This window comes from Nyctereutes procyonoides, unplaced genomic scaffold (genome assembly GCF_905146905.1).
Source record: "Nyctereutes procyonoides isolate TBG_1078 unplaced genomic scaffold, NYPRO_anot_genome, whole genome shotgun sequence".
Lineage (NCBI taxonomy): Eukaryota > Metazoa > Chordata > Mammalia > Carnivora > Canidae > Nyctereutes > Nyctereutes procyonoides.
The window spans coordinates 54639678-54665582 of NW_026575043.1; the positions used below are offsets into that span (position 1 = coordinate 54639678).

At 40.8% G+C, this 25905-nt stretch overlaps 1 protein-coding gene across 1 annotated transcript; it reads right to left on the reverse strand.

Moving 5' to 3' along the window:
* Positions 1-16928: 16928 nt before the first annotated feature.
* Positions 16929-19460, reverse strand: LOC129508324 (disintegrin and metalloproteinase domain-containing protein 1a-like). Its single transcript, XM_055323278.1, has 2 exons — positions 17061-19460; positions 16929-17015 (listed from the first exon to the last, which is right to left on the reverse strand). Exons 1-2 carry the CDS (start codon positions 19458-19460, stop codon positions 16929-16931), a joined length of 2487 nt encoding a protein of 828 aa, XP_055179253.1.
* Between the last annotated feature and the right edge of the window lie 6445 nt (positions 19461-25905).

Sequence of the window (25905 nt, forward strand, 5' to 3'; positions counted from 1 at the left end):
TTTCCTAACCATTAAAAAATAGAATGGTACATCCTATGGCAAATAGTTTTTTCCATGGACTATGACATGCAGCCTTATTCAAAAAGTTTTTGTTTTTATTTTTGTTTTTTTTTCTAAACTAGAAAACCTGAATTCAAGTCCCAACTTGGTTATTTGCAAATTTTTATTTTTGTCATTTAATCTATTGAGCATCAGCTTCTTGTTTGTAAAGCGGAAATAACAATATATGAATTTTTTTGATTATTCAACAGCATTTCTAGAAATGCTTTGCAAAGTAAGAAGTGTGATGCAAGTACGAAATATTGATATTTCTTCAAAGTTTCCCTTTGAGAACTTTCCCAGGATCAGGATTTCCCCTTTCCCATGAATGTTTTTTCCAAAAAGTTTTTTTTAAAGATTTTATTTGTTTATTCATGAGAGAGACAGAGACAGAGAGGCAGAGACACAGGCAGAGGGAGAAGCAGGTTCCATGCAGGGAACCTGATGTGGGACTTGATCCCGGGTTTCCAGGATCACACCCTGGGCTGAAGGCAGCGCTAAACTGCTGAGCTACACAGGATGCCCTCCATAAAGTTTTTTTTTTTTTAATTGAAGGAGAGTACAGCAAAGTTCTTACTATATCATCAGGAATATTTGACCCATCACAGAGGCTCAGTGAATTAGTCAGGCGTGAAATCCTTTGCAGAAGTGACAATGTCTTTTCCCAGATACCTTGATGCTGCTTTAATTGAATTGCATCAGGTATAGTAAACATTTATAATGCCCAAGATCCTACCAGAGCACTACCTTTGAAGAGCTTATATGTAATATGGACCCATCTCCAAAACATAATGAGTCTTTAAAAGCATGACATTATGTTATACATATACTTTGTACATAAAACAATCCCATATAGTTTCTGCCTCAAAATAGACAAAACTGATTGATAATAATCATGTACAATAGGGAGGACTGGGAAGAAGTGATGAAGAGAGATTTAGCCTTATTTTTAATGTTTTTCACTTTTTATTTTTTTAATAATAAATTTATTTTTTATTGGTGTTCACTTTGACAACATACAGAATAACACCCAGTGCTCATCCCATCAAGTGCCCCCCTCAGTGCCCGTCACCCATTCACCCCCACTCCCCGCCCTCCTCCCCTTCCACCACCCCTAGTTCATTTCCCAGAGTTAGGAGTCTTTATGTTCTGTCTCCCTTTCTGATATTTCCCACACATTTCTTCTCCCTTCCCTTATATTCCCTTTCACTATTATTTATATTCCCCAAATGAATGAGAACATATAATGTTTGTCCTTCTCCGATTGACTTAATTCACTCAGCAGAATACCCTCCAGTTCCAGCCACGTCGAAGCAAATAGTGGGTATTTGTCGTTTCTAATGGCTGAGTAATATTCCATTGTATACATAAACCACATCTTCTTTATCCATTCATCTTTCGATGGACACCGAGGCTCCTTCCACAGTTTGGCCATTGTGGACATTGCTGCTAGAAACATCGGGGTGCTGGTGTCCCGGCATTTCATTGCATCTGTATCTTTGGGGTAAATCCCAGCAGTGCAATTGCTGGGTCATAGGGCAAGTCCATTTTTAACTCTTTGAGGAACCTCCACACAGTTTTCCAGAGTGGCTGCACCAGTTCACATTCCCACCAACAGTGTAAGAGGGTTCCCCTTTCTCCGCATCCTCTCCAACATTTGTGGTTTCCTGCTTTGTTAATTTTCCCCATTCTCACTGGTGTGAGGTGGTATCTCATTGTGGTTTTGATTTGTATTTCCCTGATGGCAAGTGATGCGGAGCATTTCCTCATGCACTTGTTGCCCATGTCTATGTCTTCCTCTGTGAGATTTCTCTTCATGTCTTTTGCCCATTTCATGATTGGATTGTTTGTTTCCTTGCTGTTGAGTTTAATAAGTTCTTTATATCTTGGAAACTAGCCCTTTATCTGATACGTCATTTGCAAATCTCTTCTCCCATTCTGTAGGTTGTGTTTGAGTTTTGTTGACTGTATCCTTTGCTGTGCAAAAGCTTCTTATCTTGATGAAATCCCAATAGTTCATTTTTGCTTTTGTTTCTTTTGCCTTCGTGGATGTATCTTGCAAGAAGTTACTGTGGCTGAGTTCAAAAAGGGTGTTGCCTGTGTTCTCCTCTAGGATTTTGATGGAATCTTGTCTCACATTAAGATCTTTCATCCATTTTGAGTTTATCTTTCTGTATGGTGCAAGAGAGTGGTCTAGTTTCCTTCTTCTGCATGTGGATGTCCAATTTTCCCAGCACCATTTATTGAAGAGACTGTCTTTTTTCCAGTGGATAGTCTTTCCTGCTTTGTCGAATATTAGTTGACCATAAAGTTCAGGGTCCACTTCTGTATTCTCTATTCTGTTCCACTGATCTATGTGTCTGTTTTTGTGCCAGTACCACACTGTCTTGATGACCACAGCTTTGTAGTACAACCTGAAATCTGGCATTGTGATGCCCCCAGCTATGGTTTTCTTTTTTAAAATTCCCCTGGCTATTCTGGGTCTTTTTTGATTCCACACAAATCTTAAAATAATTTGTTCCAACTCTCTGAAGAAAGTGCATGGTATTTTGATAGGGATTGCATTAAATGTGCAAATTGCCCTGGGTAACATTGACATTTTCACAATATTAATTCTGCCAATCCATGAGCATGGAATATTTTTCCATCTCTTTGTGTCTTCCTCAATTTCTTTCAGAAGTGCTCTGTAGTTTTTAGGGTATAGATCCTTTACCTCTTTGATTAGGTTTATTCCTAGGTATCTTATGCTTTTGGGTGCAATTGTAAATGGATTGGACTCCTTAATTTCTCTTGCTTCAATCTCATTGTTAGTGTATAGAAATGCCACTGGTTTCTGGGCATTGATTTTGTATCCTACCACGCTGCCAAATTGCTGTATGAGTTCTAGCAATCTTGGGGTGGAGTCTTTTGGGTTTTCTATATACAGTATCATGTCATCTGTGAAGAGGGAGAGTTTGACTTGTCCTTTGCTAATTCGAATGCCTTTTATTTCTTTTTGTTGTCTGAATGCTAAGGCTAGGACTTCTAGTACTATGTTGAATAGCAGTGGTGAGAGTGAACATTCCTGTCATATTCCTGATCTTAGGGGAAAGGCTCTCAGTTTTTCCACACTGAGAATTATGTTTGCTGTGGGCTTTTCATAGATGGCTTTTAAGATGTTGAGGAATGTTCCCTCTATCCCTACACTTTGAAGAATTTTAATCAGAAATGGATGCCACATTTTCTCAAATGCTTTCTCTGTATTTATTGAGGGGATCATATGGTTCTTGTTTTTTCTCTTGTTGATGTGATCTATTACGTTGATTGTTTTAGGAATGTTGAACCACCCTTGCTTCCTGGGGATAAATCCCATTTGATCATGGTGAATAATCTTCTTAATGTACTGTTGGATCCTATTGGCTAGTATCTTGTTGAGAGTTTTTGCATCTGTGTTCATCAGGGATATTGGTCTATAACTTTCCTTTTTGGTGGGGTCTTTGTCTAGATTTGGAATTAAGGTGATGCTGGCCTCATAAAACGAGTTTGGAAGTATTCTGTCCCTTTCTATCCTTTGGAAAGGCTTTAGTAGAATAGGTATGGTTTCTTCTTTAAACGTTTGATAGAAATCCCCAGGGAAGCCATCTGGCCCTATACTTATGTGTCTTGGGAGGTTTTTGATGACTGCTCCAATTTCCTCCCTGGTTATTGGCCTGTTCAGGTTTTCTATTTCTTCCAGTTCCAGTTTTGGTAGTTTGTGGTTTTCCAGAAATGCATCCATTTCTTCTAGACTGCCTAATTTATTGGTGTATAGCTGCTCGTAATACGTTTTTAAAATCATTTGTATTTCCTTTGTATTGGTTGTGATCTCTCCTCTTTCATTCATGATTTTATTAATTTGAGTCTTTTTAATAAGACTGGCTAATGGTTTATCTATCTTATTAATTATTTCAAAGAATGAACTCCTGGTTTTGTTGATCTGTTCTACAGTTCTTCTGTTCTCTATTTCATTGAGTTCTGGTCAAATCTTAATTATCTCTCTTCTTCTGCTTGGTGTAGGTTTTATATGCTGTTCTTTCTCCAGTTCTTTAGGTACAAGGTTAACTTGTGCATTTGAGTGTTTTCCAATTTTTTGAGGGATCCTTGTATTGCAATGTATTTCCTTCTTAGGACTGCTTTTGCTGTATCCCAAAGATTTTGAACAATTGTTTCTTCATTTCCGTCAGTTTCCATGAATCTTGTTGATTTTTATCTAATTTCCTGGTTGACCCATTCATCTTTTAGTAGTGTGGTCTTTAACCTCCACGTGTTTTGAGTTTCTTCCAAATTTCTTGTGATTGAGTTCTCGTTTCAAAGCATTGTGGTCTGATAATATGCAGGGGACAATCCCAATCTTTTGATATCGGTTGAGACCTGATTTGTGACCCAGTATGTGGTCTATTCTGGGAAAGTTCCATGTGCACTTGAGAAGAATGTGCATTCAGGTGCGTTCAGATGGAAAGTTCTGTGTGTGTGTGTGTGTGTGTGTGTGTGTGTGTATATATATATATATATAATCTGTGAAATCCATCTGGTCCAGTGTATTATTTAAGGTCCTTGTTTCTTTGGTGATGTTGTGCTTAGAAGATCTGTCATTTACAGAGAGTGCCGTGTTGAAGTCTTCTATTATTAGTGTATTATTTTCTAAGTATGTGTTTACTTTGGTTATTAATTGATTGATATACTTGATAGCTCCCACAATGGGGGCATAAATAATCATGATTGTAAGTTCTTCTTGCTGGATAGACCCTTTAAGTATGATATACTATCCCTCTTCCTCTCTTACTACAGTCTTTGGGATAAACTTTAATCTATCTGATATGAGGATTGCTACCCCAGCTTTCTTTTTAGGACCATTTGAATGGTAAATAGTTCTCAAACCTTTCATTTTCAGGCTGAAGATGTCCTTAGGTCTAAAATGAGTCTCTTGTAGACAGCAAATATATGGGTCTTGCTTTTTTATCCAGTCCAAAACCCTATGTCCTTTGATGGGATCATTTAGCCCATTCACGTTCAGAGTAACTATTGAAACATATTAATTTAATGTCATCATAATACCTATACAGTCCCTGTTTTTGTGGATTATTTCTTTGGGCTCCCTCTTTCTTTTACAGGGTCCCCCTTAATATTTCTTGCACAGCTGGTTTGGTGGTCACATATTCTTTCAGTTTCTGCCTTTCTTGGGAGCTCTATCTTTCCTTCTATTCTGAATGAGAGCCTTGCTGGATATAGTAATCTTGGCTGCATGTTCTTCTCATTTAGTACCTGGATTATATCCTGCCAGCCCTTTCTGGCCTTCAAGGTCTCTGTGGAGAGGTCTGCTGTTAATCTAATATTTCTCCCCATATAATTAAGAATCTCTTGTCTCTCACTGCTTTAAGGATTTTCTCTTTATCTTTGGAATTTGCAAGTTTCACTATTAAATGTTGAGGTGTTGAATGGTTTTTATTGATTTGGGGGATCCTCTCTATCTCCTGGATCTGAATGCCTGTTTCCCTCCCCCAAATTAGGGAAATTCTCAGCTATTATTTGTTCAAATATGCTTTCTGGCCCTCTCTCCCTCTTGGCGCTTTCTGGAACCCCAATTATATGTAGATTCTTCCTTCTGAGGCTATCGTTTATTTCCCTTAACCTTTCCTCATGGCCTTTTAAGTGTTTTTCTCTTTTTCCCTCAGCTTCCTTCCTTGCCATCAACTTGTCTTCTATGTTGCTCACTCTTTCTTCCACCTCATTAACCCTCATCGTTAGGACCTCCGCTTTGGATTGCATCTCATTTAATTGATTTTTAATTATAGCTTGATTAGATCTAAAGTCTGCAGTCATAAAGTCTCTTGAATCCTTTCTGCTTTTTTTTCCAGAGCCACCAGTAGCTTTATAATTGTGCTTCTGAATTGGCTTTTTAACATCAAATTGTAATCCATATTCTGTAACTCTGTGGCAGAGAGTACTATTTCTGATTCTTTCTTTTGTGATGGATTCTTCCTTCTAGTCATTTTGCTCAGTGCAGAGTAGCTGTATGAGCAGGCTGAATCAAGAATATCAACCACAACCTAAGTAAATTTCACCCTAGATGATTCTGACAAGGTCCGAGACCAGAAAATGAAACAAAGATCAGAACAAAATAAAACAAAAGGACCACTAAAGTGAAAAATAAATTTTAAAACAAAGTAGTAAAAAATAAAAGGCTAAGAATCCCAAAGAAGAAGAAAAAGAGAAAGAAAAAAGAAAAAAAGAAGAGAAAAAAAGCAAAAGTTAAGATGAAAAAAAAAAAGAGAAGAAGAAAAAGGGGGGATGGGACTGGGAGATGGTGGTGGTGAAGAAGTTGTAGTAGAGGGAGAATGTAGTCTGAGGGGTCCTAGAGGGTGATCCTCTTGTTTCTGAGTATAAAGTTCTGTATGTTAGAAGATGCTCAGTCCCACATTTATATAAATCAGCTATACTTGCAGAAAGCCCCACATTGACCACCAAAACATAAATGAGATAAAAGGAGGGGGCAGAATGGGAATGAAGAGAGAATATGTCTCACAGAACGAACCAGCATGGTAAACCAGTTGGTTCTGGTTGCATGCTGGTCATGTTTTAGAAGGTATTAACTTCTGCCATTGTAGAACAAAATGAGGCAGAGAAAACAAAAAACACAAAACCAAAAAAAAATATCTCGTGTATCTCCCAAAATTAAATTGAGTATGTTGAAGGGAATCTAGACGTGAAAAATATATATAAGACATGTAATTGTGGGATCCCTGGGTGGCGCAGCGATTTGGCGCCTGCCTTTGGCCCAGGGCGCGATCCTGGAGACCCGGGATCGAATCCCACGTCGGGCTCCCGGTGCATGGGGCCTGCTTCTCCCTCTGCCTATGTCTCTGCCTCTCTCTCTCTGTGTGACTATCAAAAATAAATAAAAAATTAAAAAAAAAAAGACATGTAATTGTAGGGATCCCTGGGTGGCGCAGCGGTTTGGCGCCTGCCTTTGGCCCAGGGCGCGATCCTGGAGACCCGGGATCGAATCCCACGTTGGGCTCCCGGTGCATGGAGCCTGCTTCTCCCTCTGCCTGTGTCTCTGCCTCTCTCTCTCTCTCTGTGACTATCATAAATAAATAAATAAAATAAAAAGGATTAAGACATGTAATTGTAGAAATATGAAACTCAAAAAGGAAGAAACTTAAAAATGACGAGGTGGTAAAATATCATAGTTAAGGTGGGAAAAGAGAAAAAAATACTGGAAATTTTTAGTCTGATATAAAAACGAGTTGTACTGGAAAAGGGGGTGGGAAAGAGAGGTACCCTCTACTTCTATATACTATAAATCCCTTTACTTCCCCTGGAGCTTTCCAGCACTGCTTGGTCAAGAACTTGCTCTTCTGTTCTTCCAGCTGGTCTTCTGGGGGAGAGATCTGCTGTGCTAATTCTCAGGTGTCTGTGGTGGGTGGAGCTGCTCTGCCTCCTGCCAGGTGTGGGGCTCAGTTTGAGCTTTATCCTGTGAGGCTTTTGTTCCCAGGTGGCCTCGCCTCTCCCAGGCACAAGGAGGAACAACAACAATGGCGGAGGCCAGGACTCCAGCTCTGGAGTCAGCCCCCCCTCCCCCCCCATCCCCGCAGTAACTAATGCAGTATTGCAGCCTGCACTAGCCTAGAGGCTCCTTCCGTGCGGGTGCGCTAATCTGCACAGCTTGGGGGCACCCAACGGAAGGAGAGTCCTTGCTGTCCTGTGCCCTTTCTGCTTCTGCCTGTCCTGGGGGATTGCAGGATTGTGGGCTTTGTCCACTCAGTGCCCTGGGATCCGGGGCCCTGTGCTGCTGGAATTGCGCTCCCGGGGTATGCAGCTCCCGAAGGCAGCAGGGCACAGACACTTCCGTCCAGAGCTGGCCCGCCTAACTGACTGGCTTCTCCCAAATACTCCCCAAGCTGCGTGCTCCAGCCCTTTACCAAGATCAGTCCACGGTTTGTGGTGCACTTTTCTCAGGGCACACTTCCTCTATTAGTGACTCCAGTAAACTGGAGGCTTCACTGCCCCTCCTGCAGTTCTCCCCGATTTCTCTAAGCACTTTTCCGTCTGGGAAGAATGTGGTGCGGATTTTTAAAGTTCCCACTTCTCTGGTGCTGGGCTTTCCGGTTTGGAGGTTTTCGCTGCCCTGGCTTTAGCCTGGCTCCTTGTGGTGCCCCTCCCCCACTTGATTCTTTTTTATTTTACTTTTTTCCGCTTTAATACCTTGCTAAAGGCAAAAACCCTTCTCTCTAGCATTCCAGCTGTTCTCGCTAAATCTCAGGTCGAATTCGTAGATGTTCAGGATGATTTGAAAGTTACCTAGGTAAGTTGGTGGGACCAGGTGAGTTGAGGACCCCTACTCTTCCTCCATCTTTGCCATCTCCCTGTGTGTCTGTTTTTGTGCCAGGACAATACTGTCTCGATGATACAGTGTATCATGTGTAATACAGCTTGAAGTCCAGAATTGTGAGGTCACCAGCTTTGGTTTTCTTTTCCTTTTTCTTTTTAAGATTTAATGTATTTATTCATGAGAGACACAGAGAGAGAGGCAGAGATATAGGCAGAGGGAGAAGCAGGCTCCTTGCAGGAAGCCCAATACAGGACTCGATCCCAAGACCCCAGGATCACTTCCTGAGCTGAAGGCAGATGCCCAGCCACTGAGCCACCCAGGCATCCCAGATTTGGTTTTCTTTTTAAATGTTCCTTAGGCTATATGGGGGCTTTTCTGGTTCCATACAAATATTAGGATTATTTGTTCGAGCTCTCTGAAAAATGCTGGTGTTATTTTGATAGGATTTGCATTGAATGTATAGATTGCTCTGGGAAGCATAGATATTTTAACAATATTTGTTCTTTCAATCCATGAGCATGTAATGTTTTTCTACTTCTTTGTGCCTTCCTCAACTTTTTTCATGAGTGCTTTATAGTCTTCAGAGTACAGATCCTTACCTCTTTAGTTAGGTTTATTCCTAGGTATCTTTTGGTTTTTGGTGCAGTTGTAAATGGGACTGATTCCTTAATTTCTTTTCTGTCTCATTGTTAGTATATAGAAATGTAATTTTTTATTTAAATTCAACTTGCCAACGTATAGTACATCATCAGTTTCAGATGCAGTTTTCAATAACTCACCAGTTGCATATAACACTCAGTGCTCATCACATCATGTGCCCTCCTAAATGCCTGTCACTTAGTTACCCTATCGCCCACTCACCTCCCCTTCACGAACCCCCAGTTAGTTTCCCAGAGTTAAGAATCTCTTATGGTTTGTCTTCCTCTCTGATTTTTTCCCCATTCAGGTTCCCATCCTTCCCTATGGTCCCTTTTACTATTTCTTATATTCTGCATATGAGCAAAACCATTTCATTGTCTTTCTCCAAATGACTTATTTCACTTAGTCATAATACTCTACAGTTACATCCACACTGATGTAAATGGTAGGTATTTATCCTTTCTGGTGGCTGAATTATATTACCTTGTATGTACATACCACATCTTCTTTATCCATTCATCTGTCAAAGGAAATCTTGGCTCCATCCACAGTTTGGTCATTATGGATATTACTGCTATGAACATTGGTGTGCAGGTGTCCCTTCATTTCACTACATCTGTATCTTTGGGGTAAATATCCAGTAGTGCAATTGCTGGGTCATAGGGTCGCTCTATCTTTAACTTCTTGAGAAACCTCCATATTGTTATCTGGAGTGACTGTACCAGCTTGCATTCCCACCAACAGCGTAAGAAGGCTCCCCTTTCCCCCACATACTCGCTAACATTTGTTGTTTTAATGTCACTAACATTTGAAATCATTTCCTGATTTCTGTGCATTGATTTTTGTATCCTGTCATTTTGCTAAATTCCTGTATGAGTTTTAGCAATTTTGAGGTAGAGTCCTTTGGGTTTTCCATATAGAGTTTCAGGTCATCTGCAAAGAGTGAGAGTTTGACTTCTTTGCCTATTCAAATGCCTTTTATTTCATTTTGTTGTCAGATTGCTATCTACTCATCTTTCTTAACTGTGAGTCTGGATCACTTATTTTTATCCTATGAGCATCAGTCTTTTTCTTTTCTTTCTTTTTTTTTTTGCAGATTTTTTTTAATTTATTTTTTATTGGTGTTCAATTTGCCAACATATAGAATTACACCCAGTGCTCATCCCATCAAGTGCCCCCCTCAATGCCCATCACCCAGTCACCCCCACCCCCCACTCACCTCCCCTTCCACCACCCCTAGTTCGTTTCCCAGAGTTAGGAGTTTCTCATGTTCTGTCTCCCTTTCTGATATTTCCCACTCATTTTGCATCAGTCTTTTTCAACCATAAACTGAATACATCAAAAATATCTTGCACGGTTATCTTGAGGATTACTAGTATGTAAAACTTTTAGACTTCTGCTCAGCACAAAATGTGCAATAAATATCATTCCAGGTTACCATTATTTTCCTTTATTACATAGCATATTAGCAAATTAGGCCATTATAGGGGATTTCCTGCTTATCCCACAATCTTATCCCTCTCAATCTCCACAAGTTATAAACCACAGAAATTCCTATTTAGAATCTATCTCTGAAATGAAGACCTAGTTTATGCTTTACAAAGATTTCACCTAAATTTAACTAGATTAAACCATCTCAGGGACTCCTGGATGGCTCAGTGGTTGAGCAGTGACTTTCAGCTCAGGTCATGATCTGGGAGTCCTGGGATTGAGTCCCTCATCAGGCTCCCCACAGGGAGCTTGCTTCTCCTTTTGCCTATGTCTCTGCCTCTCTCTGTGTGTGTCTCTCATAAATAAATAAATAAATAAATAAATAAATAAATAAATAATAAATAAATAAATAAATCTTTTAAAAAAACTGTCTTCCTCTTTGTAATACTTAATCTTCTTGAATACATATTTGGTGGGAAAAAAATTTATCAGGAAATTATATAAGAAGAGGGAACTGGTAGACCTGGCAGACTAAGAATCACCAGGGAAATACAAATCAAAACCACAGTGAGATAACACCTCCCACCAGTCAGAATGGCTCAAATTAACAACTCAGGAAACAACAAATGTTGATGAGGATGTCAAAAAGGGGAACCCTCTTATACTGCTGGTGGGAAGGCAAACAGGTACCACCAGTCTAGATAACAGTTTGGAGGTTCCTCAAAAAGTTAAAAATTGAGCCACTCTATGACCCAGCAATGGCACTACTAAGTATTTATCCAAAGGATACAAAATAGTGATTCGAAGGGGTACCCCAATGTTTATAAGCAGCAATGTCCACAATAGCCAAAATATGGAAAGAGCCCACATGTCCATCAACTGATGAATGGATGAAGATGTGGGGTGTGTGAGTGTGTGAGTGTGTGTGTGTGTGAGTGTGTGTGTGTATGTATATACATACATATATAAGGAATATTACTCAGCCATCAAGAAGAGTAAAATCTTGCCATTTGCAACAACATGGATGGAAATAGAGGATATTGTGCTAAGTAAAATAAGTCAGCCAGAGAAAGACAAATACCATATGATTTCACTGATATGTGGAATTCAAGAAACAAAACTGATGAACATAGGGGAAGGGAAGGAAAAATAAGTTAAAATAAAAACAGAGAAAGAGGCAAACCATCAGAGACTCTTATAGGGAACAAACTGGATGCCTGAGTGGCTCAGTTGGTTAAGCATCTGCCTTCAGCTCAGGTCAAGATCTCAGGGTCCTGGATGGAGTCTGCAAGGAGTCTGCTTCTCCCTCTCCCTTTTCTCCTCCTCCTCCCCTGCTTGTGCTATCTCTCACTTGCTCTCTCAAGTAAGTAAATAAATAAAATCTTTTTTTAAAAAAAGCAATAGGGACTAAAGAGTTGTTGGAGGGGAAGTGGGTAGGAACATTGAGTAAATGGGTGATGGGCATTGACGAGGGCAGTTGATGGAATGAGCACTGAATATTGTATGCAAGTAATGAATCACTAAAACCTACCCCTGAAACTAATACACTATATGTTAACTAACTTGAATTTTTTAAAAATCTAAAATACATAAAAATATACAAAGAAATCTAAAATAAAAAATAAGAGCTTCCACAGCAAAGGAAACCATCAACAAAATGAAAAGGCAGCTACTGGATGGAAGAAAATATTTGCAAATTGTGTATTTAATAAGGGATTAATATCTAAAATATAAAAAAGAACTCCAGCAACTAAATAGCAATAAAACAATCCAATTAAAAAATTGGCAGAGCATCTGTATAGATATTCTTCCAAAGAAATCATACAAGATGGCCAAGAGGTCCATAAAAAGGAGCTCAGTGTTACTAATCATCAGGGAAATGCAAATCAAAGCTGCAGTGAGATATCATCTTACACCTGTTAGAATGGTTATCAAAAAGACTCAAAATCAGGACACCTGGGTGGCTCAGCGGTTAAGCATCTGCCTTCGGCTCAGGGTATGATCCCGGAGTTCTGGGATCGAGTCCCACATCAGGCTCCTACAGGGAGCCCTCTGTCTCTGTCCCTGCTTCTCTCTGTGTCTCTCATGACTAAATAAATAAATCTTTAAAAAATTGAAATAACAAGTGGTGGCTAGGATGTGGACAAAAAGGGAACCCTTTTGCACTGTTGGGGGAAATGTAAATTGGTGCAGCCACTATGAAAAACAGTATGGAGGTCCCTTAAGAAATTCAGAATAGAACCAAGATATGATTTAGTAATTCCACTACTGGCTATCCAAAGGAAACAAGCACTAAATTGAAAAGATATCTGCACCTCCATATTCATTGCAGCATTGTTTACAATTGCCAAAACATGGAAGCAACTAGATGTTTATCATTGGATGAATGGAAAAGAATATGTGAGATATATAGGTACATATAATATACATATATGTATTTATTTTATATGTATATTTATATATTATATATTTTATGTATATTATATATTTTATATGTATGTATACATATACAATCTAATGATATATATCTACTATATATAAAGGAATATTGTATACAATGTATATATTCAACATTATTCAGCAATAAAAAAGGAAATCTTGCCATTTATAACAACATGGATGGACTTTAAGAGAATTCTTTTTTTAATATTTTTTAAAGGTTTTTAATTTATTCATCTGAGAGAGAGCAAATGAGCAAGCGAGAACATGAGCAGGGAAAGGAGCAGGGGCAGAGGGAGAGGGAGAAGCAGACTGTCTGCTGAGCAGGGAGCCCAACATGGGGCTTGATCCTAGGACCCCAGGTTCATTACCTGAACAGAAGGTAGATACTTAACTGACTGAGACACCCAGCACCCTGAGAGAATTCTAAGTAAAATAAGTCACTAGAGAAATACTAGATGATGATACTATAAGTAAAATAAGTCACTAGAAATACTAGATGATGATACTATATCATCTCAATTGTATGTGGAATCTAAAAACAAGCAAAAAGCAAAAAAATAGATACAGAGAACAAATAAGTTGCCAGAGGCAGGGGATGAGAGGATTGATGAAATGGTGAAGGTAGCCAAAAAATAGAGACTTTCAGTTATAGAATAAATAAGTCCTGGAGATACAATAAACAACATGATGACTAATTAATACTGTATTATGTATTTGAAAATTACTGAGAGAGTAGAACTTAAAAGTTCTAGTAGAACTTAAAAGTTCTTATCGTAAGAAAAAAAACTGGGGGGTCCCCAGGTGGCTCAGTGATTTAGCGCCTACCTTCAGCCCAGGGCATGATCCTGGAGACCCGGGATGGAGTCCCGCGTCGAGCTCCCTGCATGGAGCCTGCTTCTCCCTCTGCCTGTGTCTCTGCCTCTCTCTCTCTCTCTCTCTGTCTCTCATGAATGAGTAAATAAAATCTTAAAAAAAGAAAGAAAGAAAGAAACTATAACTGTGTGGTGATAGATGTTAACTAGACTTAACCATGGCAACCATTTCACCATATTTGCAAATACGAATCATTATGTTGTATACCTGAAACTCATGTAATGTTATATGTCAATTATAATTCAAAATTTAAAAATAGGGGATCCCTGGGTGGCTCAGTGGTTTAGCACCTGCCTTTGGCCCACGGCATGATCCTGGAGTCCTGGGGTCAGGTCTCGCATTGGGCTCCCTGCATGGAGCCTGCTTCTCCCTCTGCCTGTGTCTCTGCCTCTCTTTCTCTCTGTGTCTCTCATGAATAAATAAAATCCTTTTTAAAAATTTAAAAATAAGCTTAAAAATGAAGTTTGAACATACAAAAAGCTAAATTTTTGTCAGACTAATTTCATGCTTTGTCTTTATTGTGGGGGTAATTATATTAATGTGAGGTTATGATGACATGATCTGGGTTGTCAGTAAATTACTTTTTTTATTTCTTTCCCCTCACTGGGCCCCAGAGAATGTGGTGGAGTCTGATTCCAGACAACAAGGATATTCTCACAAGCAGTCCTACAGGAACAAGAGAGGGTGTTGGGTCAGGTCTGAGGAAGAGACAGCTTATCCAAGTCCACCAGCAGGGCATGATGCCTGGACTTCAGGAGCATTAATACATATCTGTAGCATTCAAATATTTTTCTTTTTCACATTGTAATTTCCCTTTGTCCCCCACTCTACCCCCCAAATCTGGATAAAAATGTAGAGCCTGGACAAGACTATGGTTTCAGGAACTAAGGGAAGGGCCTGGGTATCTTCTGGCCTAAGGCAGCACAAAAAGGATAATAGCTGCCCAGGTAAAAGATAGCAGTAAGTTTTAGGGGAGCAAGTAGCTGGTGACTGCTGACTCAGATGTTTGAAACATGCAAGCTTTCATCAAAATCCCCCAAATGTAATATGGAGAGGAATCAGTCGAAAAAGCATACTTTCTAGAGGCAGTCACATGCAATGTAGAACTGTTGTCACCCAAACTTTACAAGAAACTGACCCTCAAACGTGGAGATTTCACAACCTAAGTTACATCTGCTTTTTCCTGCCCACATTAAAACTAGCCTCCTCCTTTACCATAGTCTATCCTAATGTGGTTCAACGTTCATTTGCTGGAATTCAAGATTTTTATTTTATTTTATGTTTGGAATTCAAGATGTTATAAACTTTTTATTACTTGATAATTTCTAAATGTTTAGCAATCCCAGTGCCTGGGATTGGTGCAGTCAGCTAAGCATCCAACTTTTGGTTTCAATTCAGGTCATGATCTCAGGATCCTGGGATTGAGCCCACTGTTGGGCTCCAAGCTCAGCAAAAAGTCTGCCTAGAGTTCCCTCTCCCTCCCCCTCCACCCCTCCCCTCCTTCTAAAATGAATAAATCTGTTTTAAAAAATTGGTCTGCCTCAGTATTACACTAAGTAAGATTTTTGTTGTGCTAAGGAGTAGCAAGAGGCATTCAGCCAAGGAAATGAATTTGGCCTTATCTATATTTTAAGGTTATCTCCAGTTAATTATTCATAATAGACTTTTATTAAGCATTTATAATATGCTGAATCCAAGCCCTGAGTAAGATGACAACCTGCCATTCCCTGATGTCAAGATATAATAGGAGAAAAGACATTTTCATTGATAATTTTTATGCAATTTGGGAATTCATAGTAGAGGTCAATTAGGGACCTGTTGAGTGCCTTCCTCATCACTTTTTACCATAAGAAAAGGCCCATGAGGAAGTGGAGAATAGTGATTGAGCCATACCAGAGGAGAGATGCAGGTTCTACCACTTACCAGTTCTAGAGCAAATTTTCTTTGCTTCCTCATGAACAACATGGAGGTTTCATTGGGAACTTGGGAAGATGAAGTGGAAACAATGAATGCAAAGTATTTATCACAGTTCTTGCCACAAAATAACATTAATGTTATACTTGCTTTCTGCTTCTTCACAGAGAATTATCTACCACCTCTAAGCACTGTTAACCTGTAATTGGAGAGATTCCTTCTGATGTCAGTGAACAAGTTAATAATTTCAATACATTAAAAAAATAGAAGATAAAAATTTAGTTTTATACATGTACTTAGCACTGTGGAAGGTTAGGGTCTCTATACTCTTATAAAATTAGCATAAATACAGTTTTCTAAGTCTAGGTGATATTCATCAGACACAAGATATTTGGAGGTTTGAAATTCATCCCATGAAGATGATTAAAGATAAAGGCTATGATGCTGCTCTAAAGAAAAATAATTGAAACTTTGTGGGTGAAAAGGGAGTATGGCTATAGGAAGGTTTTGGGAATACTGGGAAGTAATAAGTTGGGTATACATGCATCATGTTAAACATCTGCCAGATTTGAAAAGTAGTATGATTTTAACACTTGCCCCTTGACCTTGGGACAATCAGGCTTTTCTGGTTTCCCAGGTATGGTATATCCCACAGAGTCCTAGAACAAAATGGACTTAATAACTATGCCAAGTGGAATCTGAAGAGATAAATAATCAGAATAGGGTTTTATTTATTTTTGGATTTAAACGCTCATTTCATGAATATACATTTATAAGGCAAATTTAAATGATCACATAAACAGCTGTCCTCATAATAGGTACTGGTTACTTATATAGTGAAAGTAATAAATGCAGGTAAATATGGTAGTGTATGTCAAACAACTTAGATGAACGATGGTATGTACTAAAGGAGTTTCTGGTGAATGGAAAAATTGGCCTGAGACAAAGATACTGATGTTGTATACAGATGCATGTGAAGAGTTCAAATGAAATGTGGAAAAGTAAAAAGTAGTAGAATATTTAATATATTAAATAAATAAAACCTTACATACTAAAATGAGTAAAAAAAAAGTGAGTGGTGAATCCCTCCTCCTACATTAGTATATTTTTATAGACTGTATTTCTAGTCAGAGCCACTGGAGCTGTCATTCCAACTTCATCTTTACTTCCCTGAGCCTCTCATTCCCATTCAGTGCTTGAGATGTCTGACATATTTGGCTTCTTTCTCCCACTACTTCTCTTAAGGCTCGGATTCTTCCTCCTCTTCCTCTTCCTCTTCCTCTTCCTCTTCCTCTTCCTCTTCCTCTTCCTCCTCTTCTTCTTCCTCTTCCTCTTCCTCTTCTTCCTCTTCTTGCCTTTCCTCTTCCACTACCTCTTCTGGAACAGCCATTTCAGGCTCTGCTTCTGGGGGCTTTACTGCAGCCTCTTCTGGACCCTTTTCTGTGGGCTCTGGAGGAGCTCCTCTTGCACGTTTACAAATGATAATGATACAAATAATTAGGACTAATAATATTAGGAAGGAAAATACCAAAGCTGATATGATAATTTGGTCTAAGAAACCATCCTCACGTTTTTCAACAGTGGTAGTGGTTTCAGGTCCCTTTACTACAGCAGGAGAGCCACTATCCACACTACCCCCAGTTCCTATAGTTTTGCAGTTAGGTGGGGCATAGCCAGCCTCACAATGGCAGTGCTTTAAATTGTTGCAAACTCCTCTCCCATTACACATTTCTTTTGGTTCACAGTCATAGTTGAGCACAGCATAATCAACACAGGAGAAATTAATACAAATTTTTTCTGGGGCACAAAGAGTGCCAATTTCCACGTAACCATCATCAGGGATATCGGTAACATTATAAGCATCCATGCTCCAACACCAGTCGTCTCTATAAGGGACCTGGACCATTGTATGCATGGGTTTGATATCTGGCATATTTTTAATATTTGTACATATAACTTTCCCGCAATATATGTTTTCATCTGTGCACTTAACATATTGTTGGCTATCTGAAGTGGGAAGGCCACAGTTTCCAAACCGATCCCCTTTAGTGTTCATGGAAATGTAACAGTCTTCTGGGGCAGACCTTGCAGGGTACCCAAAAACACTTACACATTGAAAATCGAGAGTCTTACACTGACCCTGAACACAATAGTGAACTCTTTGACAAGATGTACCATCTTGCTTGTATGTGTTAGTGGGGCATCTGTCAGAGATACCATCACAATACTCTGGGAGGTCACACTCTCCCAAAGCAGAGCGACACATCAGTCCCTGTTCTGCATAATCACATGTATCATTACAGCAGGGTCCATGACTACACTTTGCTTTTGGCTTCAGCTGACATGTTGGGTCACAGCAAAGGTTATTACCACAGTCAGGTCCACAATCACACTGTTCATTCTCCTCCAACACACCATTTCCACACGTGGCTTGCCTACGCAGGCGACCTTTGGGCCGAGGCTTGTTAAATAGGCAGGCCCCTTTATGTTCCCAGAGGAACTTGTAGAAGTAGTCAGAGCTGCAGTTGCTGAAGCCACTTTCCTTAGTGATATTTTCATGCATGAGGCAAAAGTGTTTATCTTTACAAATGCAGGCTGAGTGGTCGTGCTGAATACCCAAGTTGTGCCCGAGCTCATGGACCATGAGCGCTGCAAACAGGAGGACATCTTCATGATGGAAGGATTCAACGGCTGTTGCAAAGCCTCCCGAACAGGCACCATTGAGAAATGCCTGCCCCGCATCCCCTTCAGGATGATGTCCAACGATCATGTGGGCAACATCGTGCTCCACACGATGGAACAGCTTCTCCTGTCTCCAGCTATTGAAATTCCTGAGTGTAACTCGCAAGTCCGCTGGGACTTCTATGAGGTCCCCCTCGGTCCAGATCTCCATTCCAGCCAACACCACCTCTGTGTTTATTCCCCTAGTGAAGATGTTGGCCAGGGCGGTGATGTCCATTACTCTCTGGACTGTCTCATTGACGTTACTGCCCCACATTTGGAACCGCTGGTGGTTGACCACGACAAACATCTCCACGTACTTGGTGTGTGACCAAAAGGAGGACGGTGCCTGTAGACTGCGAGGCTTCCTGCTCCCTTGTTGCCGGCTGGTGGACACCACTTGGCTGCCTTTGGAAGTGACATTACAGGAGACTCGAGCTTGGTGTGCCATGGTGTACAGCACATGTTCAAACCGTTTTGAAGTGTCCATGGGCTCAATGCCATAGGGTTTTCCCTCCCTAATCAGGATGCCCCTGAGGCCCGAACAGGTGTTGAGAGAAACAAAAGAACCTGGGACTCCTTCTATGTAGCCTTCGTAGTGACAGTCATGCGAGATGAAAGGCATTTCTTGCCCCAGGACACCACTGTGGTAGCTGAAGACTGGAAAGTTACTCACAAAATAGTCTCTCTTCACCTTCAGGTGAATCACCTGTTTCTGGCCCTGCATTAATAGTACATAGGATGCCTTTTCCCCTGGGCCTTCCCTTCCCTTGGCTGTCAGACTCTTGGGGATGACTGTTTCATAAGAAGAGTAATATACAGTTCCAGGGTCACAGTACAAGCTTGGCAAGAAAATCAGTACCAACAGCAACAAAATCCCCAACCTGACACACAGAGGTCCTGGTGCTACCAGTGCCCGCCTCAAGTCCTTCATGTGGGGAGCCCAAGTCTGAAACACTTGGCCAGCCTCGTAGGTAACCACTTGGTATTTCTGCAGAGAAGACAAGAAGGAGGCAGAGTGTCTCAAAGAAGCTGCCATGGATATGGCCATTGTGAATCAGCTGATGGTGGGTGGCCTGCGTCCATCAGCAGCAGCTCTCCCTGACACACAGACCCTCAGTCACAGGCATTAGCTCCAGATCTCTGCTGGCTGCATAAAGGGTGGCTACTGTCTACCTGTGAGAGGCACAGCCTCTGGCTGTGTCCTTTCCAGTCTTTCTGATCTGTTATCTTTCAGATAGTGTCCTTTCTCTGTGACTTCTTTCCACAGCATCAGCTTCAGTGCACCTTGGCTAAAGTCCTTCCGACATCATAGGCTGATATAATCATGAAGGACTGCAAACTCTAAAATGCAAGACCCTACCTTGAGAGTGGAAACAAAACCTCCATGCCTTCTCAACTGTGCCACACAGAATGCCCCACCCCCACCCCTCTGGTCGTCCGTTGCTTGGCTAACTCCAAGTGTTCCAGACCAGGGGGATTGGACATCTTTGGTGGGCACACTCTGTCGCTCACTTCCCCTCTTCTAAAACTCTTGCTCTGTGATACACAGACATCATAATTCAGATTGTTCTTTATCCCTCGATGGCATTATAGTGATATGCACACCTCACAGGCTGGTCTGTTAGCTAAGGCAGATGGAGTGGTGGCACTGTGGCCACAAGACAGACCCACGTGGGCTGGTGACTCACGGGGCAAGGGCCAATAGTCCTCTCTGTTTTGACATCACCAAAGTTTGGTTTCTCGAGTTCTGTTTATAACACAGTCCAAACATGTGTCTGGGGATGCTAATAGAGCGGTCTCCTCTTATGCATGAGTATCATGGCCATGTTGGTGGGTGCGTAGAGGCCCACAGCCTTCTCGAGATGGCCCTGACATACTGGTACACTAAGATTGTGCCTGTTGTGAACTAGATAATCCTGATAAAAGTCTCCCTTGTGTTAGAATATGGCCTCTGGGGGTTCAGCGACCTCTTCTGTCTGTTCATCTTTATACCCCTGGGTCTAGAAGAGGGCTTGTCCAAGAGTAGATGAACAAGAATTATTTATCAAGTGAACCCTGGTATGGGTACGGTGATGTCTCATCTGTTGTGTGTTATTTGTTTGTACTTGCTTGAATGCCTGCCCTGAATGGCTAAAAGTGTCTTCTGGGAAACCCACAACCATGCTGACTAATGGCATATTTGTGATTTCGGTGTGTGTATACCTCTTCCTATATTTTACCAGAAGTTCACTCTCCTGATTTCTTCCTGCCTCATCTTTCACTGAGAAAAATGGAAGCAATCCGATGAGTACTTCTACATGTAGATGCCAGGTGAGCCCACCTGTATCTAGAGTCTCCTCCACTGTAGTGGATAAGTTGTCCATGCTCCAATCTAAGGCCGATCCTTCTGCTTGTATGCAGAGTCTCCTTCCCATTCAGTTGCTCATGGACTTTGTTCACTCTTCCAGTTCTCCCTTCTCCCTTTGACATCTTTTTTTTTAAGATTTATTTATTTATTCATGAGAGACACACACACAGAGAGAGAGAGAGAGAGAGAGAGAGAGGCAGAGACATAGGCAGAAGGAGAAGCAGGCTCCTCGCAGGGAGCCCGATGCAGGACTGGATCCCGGATCCGGAGATCACGACCTGGGCCGAAGGCAGGCACTCAACCGCTGAGCCACCCAGGCGTCCCTCCCTTTGACATCTTAAACATCTGTTTGTCCATTGGATCCAGTCTCATCATATGCTGTAATATCTCGCCCTTATGAAACCATCCTTCTCAGCCTATATCACTCTCCAGTTGCATCCAATTTCTCTTTTCCATTTCAAAATGAAACTCTTTGAAAGAGTGTATAAACATTCTGTTCCAGTTTGCACCGCTACTTTTTTCTTTTCTGAAATGTTTTACTTTGAATCACAGCACAAACACAAAGCATGCATAAAATGTAAATGTATTTTACAGTGAGTTATTTGAAAGAGAACAGCCGAGCCAGACACAAAAGGACAAATATTTTATGATTTCATTTATTTAAAAAAATTTTTATTCAAACTCAATGTAATTAATATATAGTGTATTATTAGTTTCAGAGACAGAATTTAGGGATTCAGCAGTTGCGTATATAACACCCAGTGCTCATTCCATCAGGTGCCCTCCTTACGGCCGGCCCATCACCCAGTTACCCGGTCCCCCCTGCCCAGCCCACCTCCCCTCCAGCAACCCTCAGTTTGTTTCCTATAGTCGAGTCTCTTATGGTTTGTCTCCCTCTCTGTTTCCATCTTATTTTATTTTTCCTTCCTTTCTCCTGTGTCCATCTGTTTGGTTTCTTAAATTCCACATAGGAGTCAGATCTTGTATTTGTCTTTCTCTGACTCTTATTTCACTTAGCATAATACCCTCTAGTTTCATCCACGTCATTCCAAATGGCAAGATTTCATTCTTTTAGATGGATGAATAGTATTCCATCTGTGTGTGGGTGTGTGGGGGTGTGTGTCCACACACCACGTCTTCTTTATCCATTCATCTGTCAGTGAACATCTGGGCTTGTTCCATAGTTTAGCTACTATGGACATTGCTGCTGTAAACATTGGGGTCCAGATGCCCCCTTGGACCACTATGTTTGTAGCCTTTGCATAAATACCTAGTAGTGCCATTGCTGGGTTGTAGGGTAGCTTGATTTTTGACTTTTTGAGGAACCTCCACACTGTGTTCCAGAGCAGCTACACCAGTTTTCATTCCCACCCACAGTGTGAGAGGGTTCTTCTTTCTCCGCATCTCGCCAACATCTGCTGTTTCCTGAGTTGTTAATTTTAGCCATTCTGACCAGCTGGGAGGTGGTATCCCATTGTGGTTTTGATTTGTGTTTCCCTGATGCCGAGTGATGTTGAGGTTTTTGTTTTGTTTTGTTTTGTTTTGTTTTGTTTTGTTTTGTTTTTACCTGCCTATTAGCCATTTGTACGTCTTCTTTGGGAAATGTCTATTCATGTCTTCTGCCCATTTCTTGACTGCAGTTTTTGGTTCGGGGGTATTGGAGTTTGAAAGTTCTTTATAGACTTCGGATATTAGCCCTTTATCTGATATGTCAATTGTAAATATCTTCTCCTGTTCCATAGGTTGCCTTTTAGTTTTGCTGTTTCCTTTGCTGTGCAAAAGCTTTTTATCTTGATGAAATCTCAACAGTTCATTTTTGCTTTTGTTTCCCTTGCCTTTGAAGACGTGTCTAGCAAGAAGTTGCTGCAGCTGAGGTCAAAGAGATTGCTGCCTGTGTTCTTCTCTAGGATTTTGATGGATATCTGCCACACATTTAGGTCTTTCATTGATTTTGAGTTTATTTTTGTGTATGGTGTAAGAAAGTGGTCCTGTTTCATTCTTCTGCATGTGGCTGTCCAGTGTGAGTTATATATCAACAAAGCTGGTGTTAAAAGCTGTTGTTAAAAATAAATGTTGAGGGCAGCCCGGGTGGCTCAGCAGTTTAGCGCCACCTTCAGCCCAGGGTATGATCCCGGAGAACTGGGATGAGTCCCACGTTGGGCTCCCTGCATGGAGCCTGCTTCTCCCTCTGCCTGTGTCTGTGCCTCTTTTTCTCTCTGTGTCTCTCATGAATAAATAAATAAAATCTTTAAAAAAATAAAAATAAAAATAAATGTTGAACCACCCTTGCATCCCAGGAACAAATCTCACTTGGTCATGGTGAATAATTCTTTTAATGTACTCTTGGATCCTATTAGCTAGTATCTAGGAGAGAATTTTTGCATCCATATTCGTCAGGGATATTGGTCTGTAATTCTCCTTTTTGGTGGGGTCTTTGTCTGGCTTTGAGTTCAAGGTATTGCTGGCCTCGTGGAATGAGTTTGGAAGTCCTTTCATGTCTATCTTTTTGAAACAGCTTCAGAAGAAAAGGAATTAATTATTCTGTAAATGTTTGGTGGAGTGGCGCCTGGGTGGCTCAGTGGTTGGTTGAGCATCTGTCTTTGGCTCAGGTCATGATCCCAGGGTCCTGGGATCGAGTCCCACATCGGGCGTGCCGATGTGCTTCTCCCTCTGCCTATGTCTCTGCTTCCCTCTCTCTCTCTCTCACTCTCTCTCTGCTCTCTCTCTCTGTGTGTGTGTGTGTGTATGTGCGTGTGATGAATAAATAAGCCAAAAATCTTTAAAGAGTAAAAGAAAAGAAAAGTTTGGTAGAATTCCCCTGGGAGGCCATCTGGCCCTGGACTCTTGTCTGTTGGGAGGTTTTTGATTACTGCTTCAATTTCTTTGCTGGTTGTGGGTCTGTTCAGGTTTTCTATTTCTTCCTGTTTCAGTTTTGGTAGTTTATGTGTTTCTAGGAATGCATCTGTTTCCTCCAGATTGCCTAATTTGTTGCCATATAATTGCTCATAATATTCTCTTATAATTGCTTGTACTTCTCCAGTATTGGTTGTGGTCTCTCCTCTTTCAGTCATGATTTTGTTTGTTTGGGAGGAAGGCCTCTTTCCATTTTGATAAATCTGGCTAGGGGTTTGTCGATCATATTAATTCTTTCAAAGAACCAGCTCCTAGTTTCCTTGTGATCTGTTCTACTGTTGTTGTTTTTTTATTTCTATGTCATTGATTTCTACTCTCATCTTTATTATTTCTCTTCTCCTGCTGGATTTATGCTTTATTTGCTGTTCTGTTTCCAGCTCCTTTATGTGTATGTTCAGGCTGTGTATTTGAGACATTTCTTGTTTCTTGAGGAAGGTGCCTGTATTGCTATATACTTCCCTCTTAGGGCTGCCTTTGCTGCAGCCCAAAGATTCTTAACTATTGTGTTTCCATTTTCATTTCTTTCCATGTATTTTTTAAATTCTTCTTTAATTTCCTGGTTGACCCATTCATTCTTTAGTAGGATGCTCTTTAACCTCCATGTATTTGTGTCCCTTCCAAATTTTCTCTTGTGATTGAACTCAAGTTTTAAAGCATCGTGTTCTGAAAATATGCATGGTGTGAGCTCAATTTTTTGTGCCAGTTGAGATCTGATTTGTGACCCAGTGTATGATCTATCTCTTCTAGAGAATGTTCCATGTGCACTTGAGAAGAATGTCCATTCTCTTGCTTTAGGATGAAATGCTCTGAATAGGCTCAGTCGGTTAAGTAGCTCTTTTCAGCTCAGGTCATGATCTCGGGGTCCTGGGATCGAGCTCCGCAGCAGGCTCCCTGCTCAGTTGAGGATCTGCTTCTCCCTCTGCTCCTCCCCCACCTCCGTCCCACTCATGTGCTCTCTCTCTGTCTCTGTCTCTGTCTGTCTGTCTCTGTCTCTCTGTCCCTCTCCCAAATAAATAAAACCTAAAGAAGAAAAAAATGCTCTGAATATATCTGTGAAGTCCATCTGGTCCACGGTGTCATCCAGAGCCCTTGTTCCCTTATTGATCTTCTGCTCAGATTATCTGTCCATTGCCATGAGTGGGGTATTAAAGTCTGCTACTATTGTCAACATGTTTCTTTAATTTTGTTATTAATTGGTTTATATAGTGGGTTGCCCCCAAGGTAGAGGCATAAACGTTTATAATTGCTAGATCTTCTTGTTGGATAGACCTTTTTATTATATCATGTCCTTCTTCATCTCTTATTAATATCTAGTTCGTCTGATAGAAAGATTGCCACTCCAGCTTTCTTTTGATGTCCACTAGCATGACAAGTGGTTCTCCACCCCCTCACTTTCAATCTGGAGGTGTTTTTCGGTCTATTTTTTTTTTTATTTATGATAGTCACACAGAGAGAGAGAGAGAGAGGCAGAGACACAGGCAGAGGGAGAAGCAGGCTCCACGCACCAGGAGCCTGATGTGGGATTCGATCCCGGGTCTCCAGGATCGGGCCCTGGGCCAAAGGCAGGCGCCAAACCGCTGCGCCACCCAGGGATCCCCTGTTTTGGGGGTCTAAAATGAGTCTCTTGTAGACAGCAAGATGAGTCTTGTTGTTTTTTTTTTTTTAATCCAATCTGATACCCTGTGTCTTTTGGTTGGAGCATTATGTTCAGAGTAACTATTGTAAGATATGAATTTAGTGCCATTGTATTACCTGTAACACTGCTGTTTCTGTAGATTATCTCTGTTCCTTCCTGAGCTTTGTTACTTTGGGGCTCTCTTTTCACTCAAAGGATCCCCTTTAATATTTCTTGTGGGGCTGGTTTAGTGTTCATGAATTCTTTTAATTTTTCTTTGTCCTGGAAACTTTTTATCTCTCCTTCTATTCTGAATGGCAGCTTTGCTGGATAAAGTATTCTGGGCTGCATTTTTTCCCCCTTTAGCACATTGAATATATCATGCCAGTCCTTTCTGATCTGCCAGGTCTCTGTGGACAAGTCTGTTGCCAGCCTTATGTTTCTACCCTTATAGGTTAAAGACCTCTTGTCTCAGGCTACTTTCAGGATTTTCTCTTTATCTCTGAAATTTGCAAGCTTCACTATTCTGTGTTGGGGTGTTGACCTATTTTATTGATTTTGAGGGGGGTTCTCTGTGCCTCCTGGACTTGAATGCCTGTTTCCTTCCCCAGATTAGGG

Excerpts from the sequence above, each read along its gene's own strand:
- LOC129508324 (XM_055323278.1), bottom strand. The coding sequence starts at position 19,460 with ATGGCCATATCCATGGCAGCTTCTTTGAGACACTCTGCCTCCTTCTTG. Across the intron at positions 17,016-17,060 it reads AAATGGCTGTTCCAGAAGAG|GAGGAAGAAGAAGAGGAGGA; the intron begins GTAGTGGAAGAG and ends GAGGAAGAGGAA.